We start from the raw sequence: 12,701 nt of genomic DNA on the forward strand, positions 1-12,701 counted from the left end.
CTTTTCTGTAATGGTTCCATGCTATGGAATATCCTAGTCCCAAAAGCACCCTCCTTATGATATTCTGCAAGGTGGTAATATCAACATTATTTGACCAGAAATTTGGTGATTGATTTTTCTGGTTTTCTGAAAGATTTTCTGGTAATCAGGCAACTATCACTTTGATATGATAGGATTATTGTACTGTAGTTCTACCATTTTTGATATGATTTTGTTTTTAATTTTATAAACTACCTAGAACCATAGTAGCTGGGCAGAATATATGTTTTGATAAACAGATGTCAGAGTCCATCTACACTAGCCTACAGACCATATTAGAAACCATTGATCTAGCATATTAAAACAATGTTCGTATCTGCATATCAAAATGTAAGGTAATGTTTTAAGACACAGCAAACCTAATAAGCATATAAACAGAACCTTAGCATAATTGCTTAGGGAAAGCACAATATGGTTCTATATATCACAGACTAGAAGTAATTGTTTTGTTTGTTTATTATATAAGCAATAAACTTTAAACATATAAACTTTATGTATAACAACTCAACTCCTAGTAATAAAACCATGCTTAGAGGAAAAAAGATAATAAATAAAGATTTTCTTCAGGTGGGTTTTTTTTTCCAGACTTGTCTTTAAGAGGAACCAAAAGGACAATCCTACAATGTTCAGCTGAAAGCTATTTTTGAAAAGCCATTATTAAAACTGTAGAAAAGTCCTGCAACATTATGCTACTAAAAATAAAATTATCTTTATCAAGAAAAGTTAAAGTATTAGATCTATTTTTCCATTTCAATTCTTGATAGCATTATTAAATGCGAACAGATGCTTCTATAAAGAGATCATCTTATTATCTACTTCAGTACTGTAGCTCAGATGTCCAGTTCCTGTGAAAGGAATAAAAAATAAATTACATATATACAAAAATTTGTTTAACTTTTCTAAAGCTAACTTTGAATTTCCAAATTTTACCAGTGTTGCTATATTTAACAATCCTCAAACTTCTGAGCTCTCAAGGGATTGGAAAAACATTCAGTTGTACCAAGTGTCTTCAAAATCCTATGTGATTATTAGATTTCTGGAGTTTGCAATTAGCAATATTTTATTTCTGTATATTAACTATTTTTAAAGTGCAATTTTATAGATACTTGAAATGATTCATTAGTTGATAATAAAACATCATGCATGCTATCTGTAGGAAAACACCAAGAATCTATTTACAATCATACATTCATCCTAAATAGTTCCAGTTTTATAAATATAACTATGCTGTAAAATGTCATCAACTAAATACATTGGAGCAACCTCAGCTGGGCAATTAATGATCATCTCAGGTGATCATGTAAATTGGGTCTGTGTCCAACTTCCCTTTCAACAGAAGCTATGTATAAAAACTTTTTCTGCATCTGACTGCTTTTTTAAAAATCCTTTTTTCTTCTTCAACAGTAACAGCAAAAAGATAACAGCTCTTTGCCTGCCTCAAGAAAACAGTTCTGCCATAGAGCACGTATGTTAGACTATCCCTTCCTGGAAACAAAGGCAAAGACAATTTCAAGTACTTAATTATAGTTTGGTTAAGTAGGTTTCCATTGGAAAGAATAAGTTTTGGTTAGGCAGATTCACAATGGGTGGATTCACACAGTGATTTAAGCCATAATGTTGTTTGAGTAGTTTTGGTTTAGTGAGATGGATGCTTCTCTTAGAGTCAGGAAAAATCAAGAGAAAGGACTATCACTTTGCCCAGCTTTAAAAATGCAGTCAGCTTCTCCATTAACTTCTTTCTGTTTCTTTACAAAGCTGAGGGGAAGAAAGAACACAACTTATCTAGCTGTGCCATATTTTCACTGATGGACACATTTATTTATTAATTTGTACATTTAATTTACAGCCCACACTTCAAACTGAAAGTATCCCAGTATGGCTTATAGATCAAGAAAAACAGTAAGTCTACTTTTAAGTTTACATTTTAAAAAGACAGAAAAAGGGTGTAGAATAAAAAGAATATTCAGGTAACTATAAGGATCTTACATCTCTCACTATGCTATGCTATATCCAATTGAAGTATCTACTGGAAAACCATTGGAAAGGTAATGCTTGATGGAACTGATTTTAATAAACGCAGCTTTTCTCTTTCGCTGCTTCCCTGTTGCTACACAGAACATGAAGAGGAAAAAAAGGAAAAAAAAGAAAAATCTGCAGAACCATAATTTACTGAAGGCTATCCAGAGTTATATTTTCTTCCCTTAGGATTAAAGCCTTTAGTTTTAAAATCTAAGGAAGGAAATGTCCTGCCTTAAAATCCTGGGGAAAAAAATTAAGAGTTGGCCAGCCAAATGCAAAGGAAAGTACATTAGAAGTTATCTCATACAGCTCTGAATGGAGATGAGGAAGAGACAAAATGCGCAATAAAGTGGTGGGTTACTTTCTGGTTCTTTGCAAGGCTGTTTGCAGGTAAAGAGGTATGCACATTAGGCAGCTCTGAATGCTGTTTCTCACACTGATTCTCAGGTGATAACCATACACCTGTGATCTCTTCATCAAAATAAACAAGTGTAAGAAGTCTACTTTTCCAGGCCAGTCCCAATTTCTACTATTTTAGCTTTCTATTTTCAGAAACAAATAACCAGGTACAATGAAACAAACTACATGTTGAGGGTGGAATTTTTCTTTCTCTCACACAAATTAAAATTGTATCTTACCTTGTAAGATACAAAGGCAAATACTACTCAAGGTATAGCATGTACTTATAATTGATACTTGCATCAAAACATATAATTGTTGCAATAATAATACTTTTCAATTTCTATCTTTGACATTTAGCAGGATAATGAAAACTGTTTTATTACAATTGTTGTAGAACTTGCCATGATTTAATTGCACTGATGGTATACTTGTCATCCATACAGTCATTTGTATTTAGAATTCATTTTATTGTCTATTTATGGAATTCTGGTCATTGACCATAATAAAATTTTGCTTGACAACAGCTTCAAACTTTGACCCAAAATAATTCATTCACCTGCTGTTTCCTCAAAAGTCCTTCTCTGCTTTTGTAAGTGGTAAATCCTCTTGCTCCAGCGTAACGTAACCGCTGGTATTTAGCCTGTATGTACAAACCCTTCTGTACTAGATTTGATCTGAAGTGAGGCCGCCCATCAATAAAACTGTACTGTTGAGAAAAAAAATCATGTAATAGTTTTCAGAATCTTATTGGAACAGTTTTTAATAGAACAATCAAGAATGCTTAAATATAAATTGTATTTGCATACATACACATTATGATTTTAAAGAAAAACCCGAACAAATTGCTTTAGGCCTTCTTCATGTATTCTAGTCAAAGGAGCAAAATATTCAATAAAAATTACTACCAAACTCCATTAACTAGAATACCACACAGCAACATTATTTAAGAAAACATCATGAGTAGAAAGCAACTGTGTGGTTGAAGCCCCACTCCCTTTTATGTGCAGCACAATACACCTAAAAAAGGAATGGGGCTTTGACTGAATGATTGCAGCCTCCCTACCCTACTAACAATAAATAGACTTTATGAAACTTTCTATCTTATGATTTGAACTCATAATACACAAAATAAAAAGCAGAACTACAACACTGCCATTAATATTTCAAGAATATGTAAGATTAAATGGTCTTATTACTGATTATATAGGAAATCTTTATACTTTTATATAAGAATATTGTTTTATGGCATTTTAATGATTATTTATTCTTGTTTTTACTGTTGCTCCTTGAGTGAGATGGGCAGTCACTTCTTGAGTGAGATGGGCAGCAAATGAATTCGAAGTATAAATAAATATAATAAATAAAAATCTGGATAATTATAATTATAAATTATGATTTATCCAAACTAGGTTAGCTTCTTCTCAATGTAACAGTCCTAGTGTTTTCCAACCATTATCATGTGCTAGCTTTTCTACTCTTTGTCTCTTGTTGGTTTGTCTACTACCACTTTAGTTCTATCAACCCAACCTTAAATCTCCAAATTTAAAAGCTTAAGATCTTATAGGCTACTTAGATAACACTTAAAAAAATACAATTTAAAACATTCCATAAGACAGCTGCTGTTGTTAATTATCATTAAAATTTGAGATAATATTGGTATTAACACAAATGTTCAGGGACAGAGTTTCATAGGCACTAGCACATATGTAACGGTCTGCTTGCAAATACTTCAAGATTTGTCTGAGAAGGCAAACAATAAATCTAAAGGGCTTACATTACAGGGCAAGAGACTTCACTTGAAAGAATATGATGTGGATGCTATCACAAAACAACTGCTTGGGTGAGTAGATTTTTGCCTATTAACAAAATGACTACCATGGGAGACATAACCAGTTACAAATCGCAATTTGATCAAATGCTACTGCCATCCCTCCAGTATGAAATTTCTTACTACTCCTGCATATCTTCATCCATTTTGGGAAGTTGGCATATTTCCAAACAACCAGTGAACTGCAGCCACCCATCATACTTATTGTCTAAGAAAGTGTATGAGTCCTAAATGAAGCTCAGAGGGATTCTTGAGAAGAAAGCTGCTGATGCTGCAGGCTGATGCTTTGCAGCATGCTAGCTTTCTATTTTAAAAAAATTAATGTAAAAAAGGCAGGCAGAACAGAAGGACTGATGAGCAATAAGGGAGGCTCTGTGGACCTCAGACTGATAAGAACTCCTCTAATGTAGAACAACCCCTCAGCATATGGGGTAACATACTCTAGTTCCTACAACCTCCAGTACTAATGACTAACACTGACAATCCTTATTGCAGACCTCTCTCTCATGAGAAAGTTCTTATCTGTGAAAAAAGGTCATGCAAAAATGAAGCTTCTCCCTGAAAGAGAATACATATCTATTTTGTAAGCCGTATGGAGTCACCGTGAGTTCGGCGGCCATATAAATCTCTTTAATAAAAATCAATCAATCAGTCAGTCAATTATAAAGCATTAGGATTTAAAAGATTCTGTTTTTTTTTATTGCAAAAGCAGGAGCTAAGGGTAATAGTACAATTGTAATAGTTAAGTTAGACTCAATATGTCTGATCAATAAACTTTTATATATTCTTCTGCATTCCTATTAAACCCCATATTACAACTGTTTTTTTATTTTTATGGGACAGACTTCTTTTTCCATTTCTGTAAGCTGCCCAGAGTTGCAGCAGTGAGATGGGTGGCTATATCAAGCAAGCAAGCAAGCAAGCAAGCAACATCTGGAAGGTCAAAAATCTATCTTTTTTCATAGCCATCACCCACTTTCAGAGGGATAAACTTAGATTTATATAAACCAGTGTACCTTAAACTGGCAATAGTTTCCATTAGATAAAAGTGCAATGCAATAGCTAATTTAAATTATCTTACACTGAGAGACAGAATGAGAGAGTCAGAACAAACAATTTTATGTTGCACATAACAAATTAAAATAATGTAAATAGAGTAAAAACGTTAAGCTCTTAATGAAACAATGACTCTGTCTTAATTAGTTTCATTTTTGAATAAATAAAAAAAAGTTGTTTCGGATTTAATTAAGTATTTACTTTCCTATTGTGAATAGAAACTTACTAGATTCATGCGTGTTTACAACTCATACCAGGTAGTAGGAGATACAAGGCATATTTATTTAAAAAATAGGATCTTCTGCAACAGGCATCAAAAATGGCTTTTCCTATGACCATGGCACTCTTCTTACTGGAGGAAACTTTATTTTTAGAAATTGTAGTTCATTCAGTTATCCTATGACTTTCTATTTTCTATGGTAACACTCAAATACTATGTAACTTTATTGCAAAGAGAAAAGAAAAATAATTCTACTGATCCAGTGGAATACAGTAAAATTAAAGTTATACCTTGACAGGTCTTCGAACTGTTTCAGGATTTTCAATACGCCTTTTAAATCGATTGTTTGCAATATCATCATGTGAATTTTCAGTATAATGACTCTACATTAAAAGAAAATTGTAATTTTACTGAATATCGACATATTTAAACTTTTCAAATTATAAATGCTGCAAATCCAACAGAAAGGATCCTTTTTTTCCTCCTTAAGGAAAACAGTGAAAGAAAAAAAAGTCTGGATGTGTTTCCTCATCTTAGTTTTGTCTGCAGGCCAACTAGATAATTTTATTTATTTATTTGTTTAAGGTTTATACACCATTTCATTTGAGGAGCTCTAGCAGGTGATTATAAGCAAAAGCGAAATTGCTAGTATGAAATATTTTGAAGTCCTCATCCTAAACACTGTTATTAAATTATGCCTATTACAAAACTATTATTTGCCCACATATGTTTATCTCAGATTGAGGCTTAAGGAATGCTGAAAGCAGCCTCTCAAATTCTCTAGTTTTTCCACCTGCACAACATCATCTGGCTAACAGAGTTTGACTAGCTATAGCCAACTTGACCGTTACTATTCAGTTTTACCTTCTTTGGTATAGCCATTGGGAACATGGTTCTCCCCTGTGTGGTAGTGATAGGAAGTGCAAGTTTCGGGGATAACGCTGACATATCTTGCTCTGATACAGAGCTGTGCAAAGCTATACACTGTTCTGTGGTATATCTCTTCTCTTACACAGCTGATTTGTTTCCATACATAGATTTTTTTTCTTCTCAGTTCTTTTTTCTATGTATCTTGCTTTGACATAATTGCAATATTTTCAAGAAACTGAGAAAATGGTAGAGGGATGGATGCTCTACCATTTGATGCATTTTTGGTTAAATACTACTATGGATAAAAAAAAAATTCATGGTTTGATTATTGTTTACTTACGACAAATTTCCCCAACCTGACACTAACCATATGTGTTAAGATGACACTTCTACAAATCTAACTTTTTATCTTAAAGGCAAGATTTCTGTATAATGGTTTTGTTAAGTCAAAAGGGAAGAAACTTCCTGTTCGCAAAGATAATCATGTTTACTGTTGTTAAGAGGAAGAGATTATTATGCGTACAAGGAAAGAGGAGTATTAGGGACCAACAAATTTTGCAACCATGTATTTCATTCTGGCCAGCAGCCTCTTTCAATAAATCACTGTGGTATTTCACTTTTTAAAACCTGCTAGGAGCTTCCTTACTGAGCCAAATAAAAAGGTTAATTCAGCCATAGAGTCTACTTCTCTAGTTGACTGAAAATAGCCAAACCATTTAAAATTTCTTTTTCTCCTACTTTCTCTGTCTGTCTTCTTTTCTTCAGTCCCTGCACTGTATCTAATCTCTTCAGCTACAAATAATAATGTGCCTTTCTGCCCTGTTAAGTTTCTGGCTGAGATTAAAAATAATAAAGGTTATAGCTCAACCTCAATTTACTGTGTAACATCTCTACTTGGGGTATGAATTATTTCAAAAAATGACAGACATTTCTGAAGGGGTTTTCTGCAGAAGGAAAAGTATCAAATGCAACCAATTCTGTTCTTTCTGTATACAGTCTTGTCAAATACATTTTTGCATATTTTTGAGCTGTTAACACACATATCCCAGAAACTCAAAAATTTAATAAAAAAACAACAACTCAATACTCTTTTTCACCCTTAGATGATACAATGTGCAAGTAACTTAAACCTGGGAAAAGTGTTCCCAAAATTTATAAAGCTGACAAAGGAGTCTTCGCATCTTGCTCTAAAGGTAACCCATAACTACATAATAAACGAAAAAAAACACCTATTTAATTGCATTTATAACCTGCCCCAATCCTGAAGGAGTCTGGGCAGTGTATAACAGTAAATACAAATCAAGCCAAAACAAAAACATCACAATGAAAACTCTATTAAAATAAATGGAATAGTGAAATACAGTACACAATTTATATTCCTAAGAACTTACCATGTGTGGTTTCTTAATAAACTTTCTCAATGGCTGACTTGGGAATCTTGATGATTTCTGGTATTCGTATGTTTGAGCATTCTGAAGTTTCACAAAGCTACTACTCTGTGCATGTCTAAACAGACACAATATTTTAGCTTTTATTGATTTAAATAAATGTATTTAAACTGGCACGGTAATCAAATTTAAAACAACAACAACATAATTTCTGAAAACTCTGATAAAATCAATAGTCATCAGACTTTGCTATTTCTAATAAATACCCTAATTGTAAAGGATCCTTGCCTGTGCAACATCTTCCATATGTTGAGATTAAGTACCACATTACCATTTGCAGATTATCAAACACTATTTGTGTGAAGAACTAGACTGATACTTATTTTCTTCTGAAATTTCAGTTTACAGAGTTCAATATAAAGCTCTAAAATAATCTGTTTTAGAAGATTGTATATTTTGCTTCACACGAAAACAAATTATCATCACATCTTTACATCTTTACCCATCTGAAACTGATCCAGACAATCATAGTTAGATCAATCCAACCAAACGCATTGGACCAAAGTTGTTCATGATCAAGTCTGAACCAAAGACTTCATAAATACAATCTGAGAGGTTATTGATTCAAAGGGACACCAAAGTTTTACAAAAATAATATTTCACAACAATATACTTGTTCAAATATAATACGTATGCTAAAACTCCTGCCAACTCCAACTCCTGGCTGTGGTTTAGGGGCTCCTCTGTATCCAGGAGTTTACCATCTTTGGTTCTGGATGGGGTTGCACTGCCCTAGACAGACCTGGTGCAGAAACTCAGAGTCCTCTTGGACTCATGACTCCTGCTTGAGGGGCAGGTGGCAGTCGTGGCCAGGAGGGCCTTTGCCCAACTTCGTGTTGTGTGCCAGTTATGCCCACTCCTGGATCGGGAGGCCCTCTGGTCAGTCACTCATGCCCTAGTCATCTCCCGTATAGATTACTGCAATGCACTCTACATGGGGCTACCCTTGAAGAGTATCTGGAAACTACAGCTGGTTCAAAATGTGGCCGCCCAAGCAATCTTGGGTGGCCCAAAGATGGTACATGCAACACCTTTGCTGCGGGAGCTGCATTGGGTGCCAGTTTGCTTCTGGGTCCAATTCAAGGTGTTGATTATTACCTTTAAAGCCCTACATGGCATGGGTCCAGGGTACCTGAGGGACCATCTCACCCCCATTATACTGACCTGTCAGCCACCTGGTCAGGCAGAGAAGGCATGCTATGGCCCTGTCCATAAAAAAATGTTTGGTGGGGCCCAGGAAGAGAGTCTTTTCTGCCATTGCCCTTGCCTTATGGAACCTTCTCCTCCCTAGAGGTAAGGCAGGCACCTACTCTCCTGGGCTTCCAGAAAGGAATGTAGACCTGGCTCTGCCAGCTCATGTGAGGTGGAGCAACAAATCCTGGGGGTGGTTAGCACCCCAAAGAAGCACTCTTGATTTATGGGAAGATGCTCCCATAAATTAAGATCTTTTAAAACCTCCATCTTGGATTGTATTTTGATCTAGCAGTTAAGGTGCTGGGCTAGAATCCAGGAGACTGTGAGTTCTAGTCCCATCTTAGGCATGTAAGCCGGCTGGATAACCTTGGGCCAGTCACTTTCTCTCAGCCCAACTCAACTCACAGGGTTGTTGTTTGGGGAAAGAGGAGGAGGAGGGAGTATTAGGTATGTTTGCCACCTTGAGTTAGTTATTGTCCTGACAAGCAGGAACCACGCCGAGATGAGGAATAAGTCTCTAGTGTTTTATTACCGCTACAGTAGACAGAAAAGCCTAACAAACTGAAGAAGCGTGAGAAAACCCATACAGATAAACCCCAAAAGTCAAGGCGAGTCCGTTCTGTGTCTCTTTGAATGACAGCTCAAATTCTCTCTACTACGCATGCGTTTTCCCCCCTGGATAGGGGCTCCTGCTCACCATCAGTGCTCAGGACAGTCATAAAATAATAAAGGCGGGATAAAAAATAAAGAAAATAAAAATAAATTTTTTTTTTAATGATTATTCTTGCTTTTAGTGTAAACTGCCCAGAGTCTCTCTCTGAGTGAGATGGGTGGTGACTCAATTTGAAGCATGTATAAACAAACAAACAAACAAACAAAATGTCAATTTAAACAAGAAATGTTTTTGGATGATTCTCCAGTTTGGAAAGGTTACGAAAAAAGGAATTGAAATAGGGAAGCAGCACCAGAAATCTTTTTCTATGGCCTCATAAATAGATATGCTAAATAGATATTAGTTCAACAGTATTTTCTGGTTATTGGCAATTCATCTTGTAAAAATAATCACCCATTTTTAACATACTTAAAGCATCAAATAATCTTAGAAGAACAACACTGCCACTTTACCATATAAATTTTGTTTAGAAATTGTGAATGAAAAATATAACACAATCAGAATGGTACATCTTAAATTTATGAGGCAAAATGAAATCAAACTAAAATTCCAGGAAACTGATGGTTCATAAAATTGGTAGAGTTGGGGTTAGCAGGACATGGTGATCATTCTACAGTGAAAAATGTGATGTATTGGAGGCCAGTGTCAAAATTCAGGTGCAGCAGCAAATTTTAAGAATACCTAACAACCTAATAAACTAATTCTGAAAACAAGTAGCTTCAGGTGTGCCTGACAAATAATACAGCATCCGCCAAACAGGCATGGAATGATCACATTCGTCTGAGTATTATTTTATACTAAGGATAACTTAAAAAATAAAACTAGATGGCTTGGTTCTGGGAACTCCGAATCTGTAACAAAGTTTATTTAAAGTTTATTTAAATAGTGAATGATCTGGCCTGAGTGTGGGTGACAAATATATTACAGACAGCCAAGAATGACTCATACCCTAGCAGACAGCCAGAGTTTACCTGATCATTCATCACCCAGAACAGCTTTGCCAGACAGCACTTTGCTAATATTATGGCTGAAGACAAGCTATATTTTCTGCCAGTGTTATGTGGGCATAGTGATATAGAACATTCATGTTTTGAAGGCTATATCCTGTAACGGATTTTACATTATTTAAACTGGCTTAAAAAATTCAACTATGGACATAGAAAAAGATCATGGATAGCAAATTGTGTGAGTAGTGTCTGAAAGATGGTAGCAATGGAATAAAGCCAAAAGCCAAAAAGACATATATATGAAACATACTTGCCAAGGGCATTTGAATGACTGTTTAGCATTTCTCACAATGTAGGGATGTAACTAGTGGGGTCCCCAGGGTTCTGTCTAGGACTGGTGCTTTTTAACGTATTTATAAATTATCTGGAATCAGGCATGACTAGTGAAATAACCAAATTTGCTGATGACCCTAAACTTTGAAGAGTGATAAAAATAATAAGGGACTTGAAGCATAAAGTTATGTACAATGATGCCAAAAATCCTAACTATTTATATAAATGAATGGGATTAGACATAGCAGTGACTCATGAGGAAAGAGATCTTGGAGTACAGGTAAACAGTTCACTGAAGGTGTTGTTATACCTCCTATAAAAAGACCAACAGCATTTTAGGGATACGAAGAAGCAGTATTGAACATAGAGATGCCAATATCATAATGTCTTTATATAAACCAATGGTGCTACCACATCTGGAATACTGTGTGCAGTTTTGGCTGCTACACCTTGAAAAGGATATAGTGGAACTAGAGAAAGTTCAGAAGAGGGCAACTAAAATTTAATTGTCAACTATAAATGTGCCAAATAAATAAACAAATAGAAATTTACAACATTTTGTCTCAGCTAAAGTGTACTGCAGAGTAGCATGAATTATAGTTTTGGTAAATGGAGGACAAAGTTTAGATGGATGTAAGACAGTATCCTACTACAGCTGTTTGCATTCATTATTCTTCTTTTATGGCTGAGGTCTAAATAAAACCAAATATCTCCTGAAAGGTGGAGGCAAAAAAAGTCTAATGGAAAACTGACTAGTTTTCAAGAGCTGGGATGCAGAAAATGTTTCTTCACAGAGGAAAAGGGGTATTAAAAATGAATGGCCATTGTCTTATAGCTTTGGAAAAGGGCTAAATCTGAGCAACATGATGGGTGGTACTCCATGACTGCTATCTCAAAGTTTATTCACACCACCAAAAGAAAAACTATATTTTCATCTGACTATGCAGGTGGGAAGCAACAATTTCAAACCAGATATGAAAAACAGAATGAGTACATAATTTTCTACATCATGTACCTGAATACATTATCTTCCTCAATTCCCAATACAGCACAACAGACAGTTTATAGCCAAACTAATTCATTTAGCACTCCCACTAATGTAACTTATTATAGTGAGGGATTGGGCAATTCATGAATAACGTATATCAGTTAAAAGCTGATGCTAAAATCAAAATTAACTTAACTGTATCTTCTAGAAGCAGTGTAGAAAACAAAGGAATATTATGCATTTTTATGTGCATTATGACACTTCATTGAAAATTACAAAGGGAAAAGGAAGAAAAAGTTAAATAAACCATAAGTTCAAGGTACATCTCATGAAAGATAGCACTACATTTAATAGTGTGGCCATTCTATTTCAACTCCAACTATTATTTCTCTTGAGAAAATCTACCTTTGTGGGATATTAATGTAAAAGATGTTTTCATCTTCATTCTGCAATCTCTCCTTTCTTCGCCTCTCTATGTCATGTCTCAAATCATTTGGGTCCTCTAGAACTCTCACAATATTCTAAAAAAAATAACAAACGGATTATTGAATTAAAGTTTTTATTTTCATTTTTCTTACCTTACTTCATTAGTAAGACCAGTGTTAGAATAAAATAAAGCAAAAAGTTACAGTAATGAGTATATTACAAATTATACATTACAGCCAGTGCAGTAAAATTCTCATT

The 12,701-nt window shown here is 34.7% G+C and overlaps 1 protein-coding gene across 2 annotated transcripts in view; it reads right to left on the minus strand.

The window, feature by feature from the left end:
• Window positions 1–477: 477 nt before the first annotated feature.
• The window catches only part of BCLAF3 (BCLAF1 and THRAP3 family member 3), a 28,715-nt gene continuing 16,491 nt past the window's right edge, over window positions 478–12,701 (minus strand). The window contains exons 8-12 of one of the 2 annotated variants that reach the window (XM_063305160.1): window positions 12,423–12,538; window positions 7,826–7,940; window positions 5,855–5,947; window positions 3,017–3,166; window positions 478–884 (exon numbers count right to left, since the gene is read on the minus strand). In XM_063305160.1, the coding sequence (XP_063161230.1) occupies window positions 870–884; window positions 3,017–3,166; window positions 5,855–5,947; window positions 7,826–7,940; window positions 12,423–12,538 (489 nt within the window). In that variant the 3' untranslated portion in view covers window positions 478–869. Of the gene's footprint in view, window positions 885–2,986; window positions 3,167–5,854; window positions 5,948–7,825; window positions 7,941–12,422; window positions 12,539–12,701 lie in introns of those variants that run through there. The other variant, XM_063305157.1, reaches the window with a different exon arrangement.

Source organism: Candoia aspera, chromosome 5 (assembly GCF_035149785.1).
Source record: "Candoia aspera isolate rCanAsp1 chromosome 5, rCanAsp1.hap2, whole genome shotgun sequence".
NCBI classification, from domain to species: Eukaryota; Metazoa; Chordata; class Lepidosauria; order Squamata; family Boidae; genus Candoia; species Candoia aspera.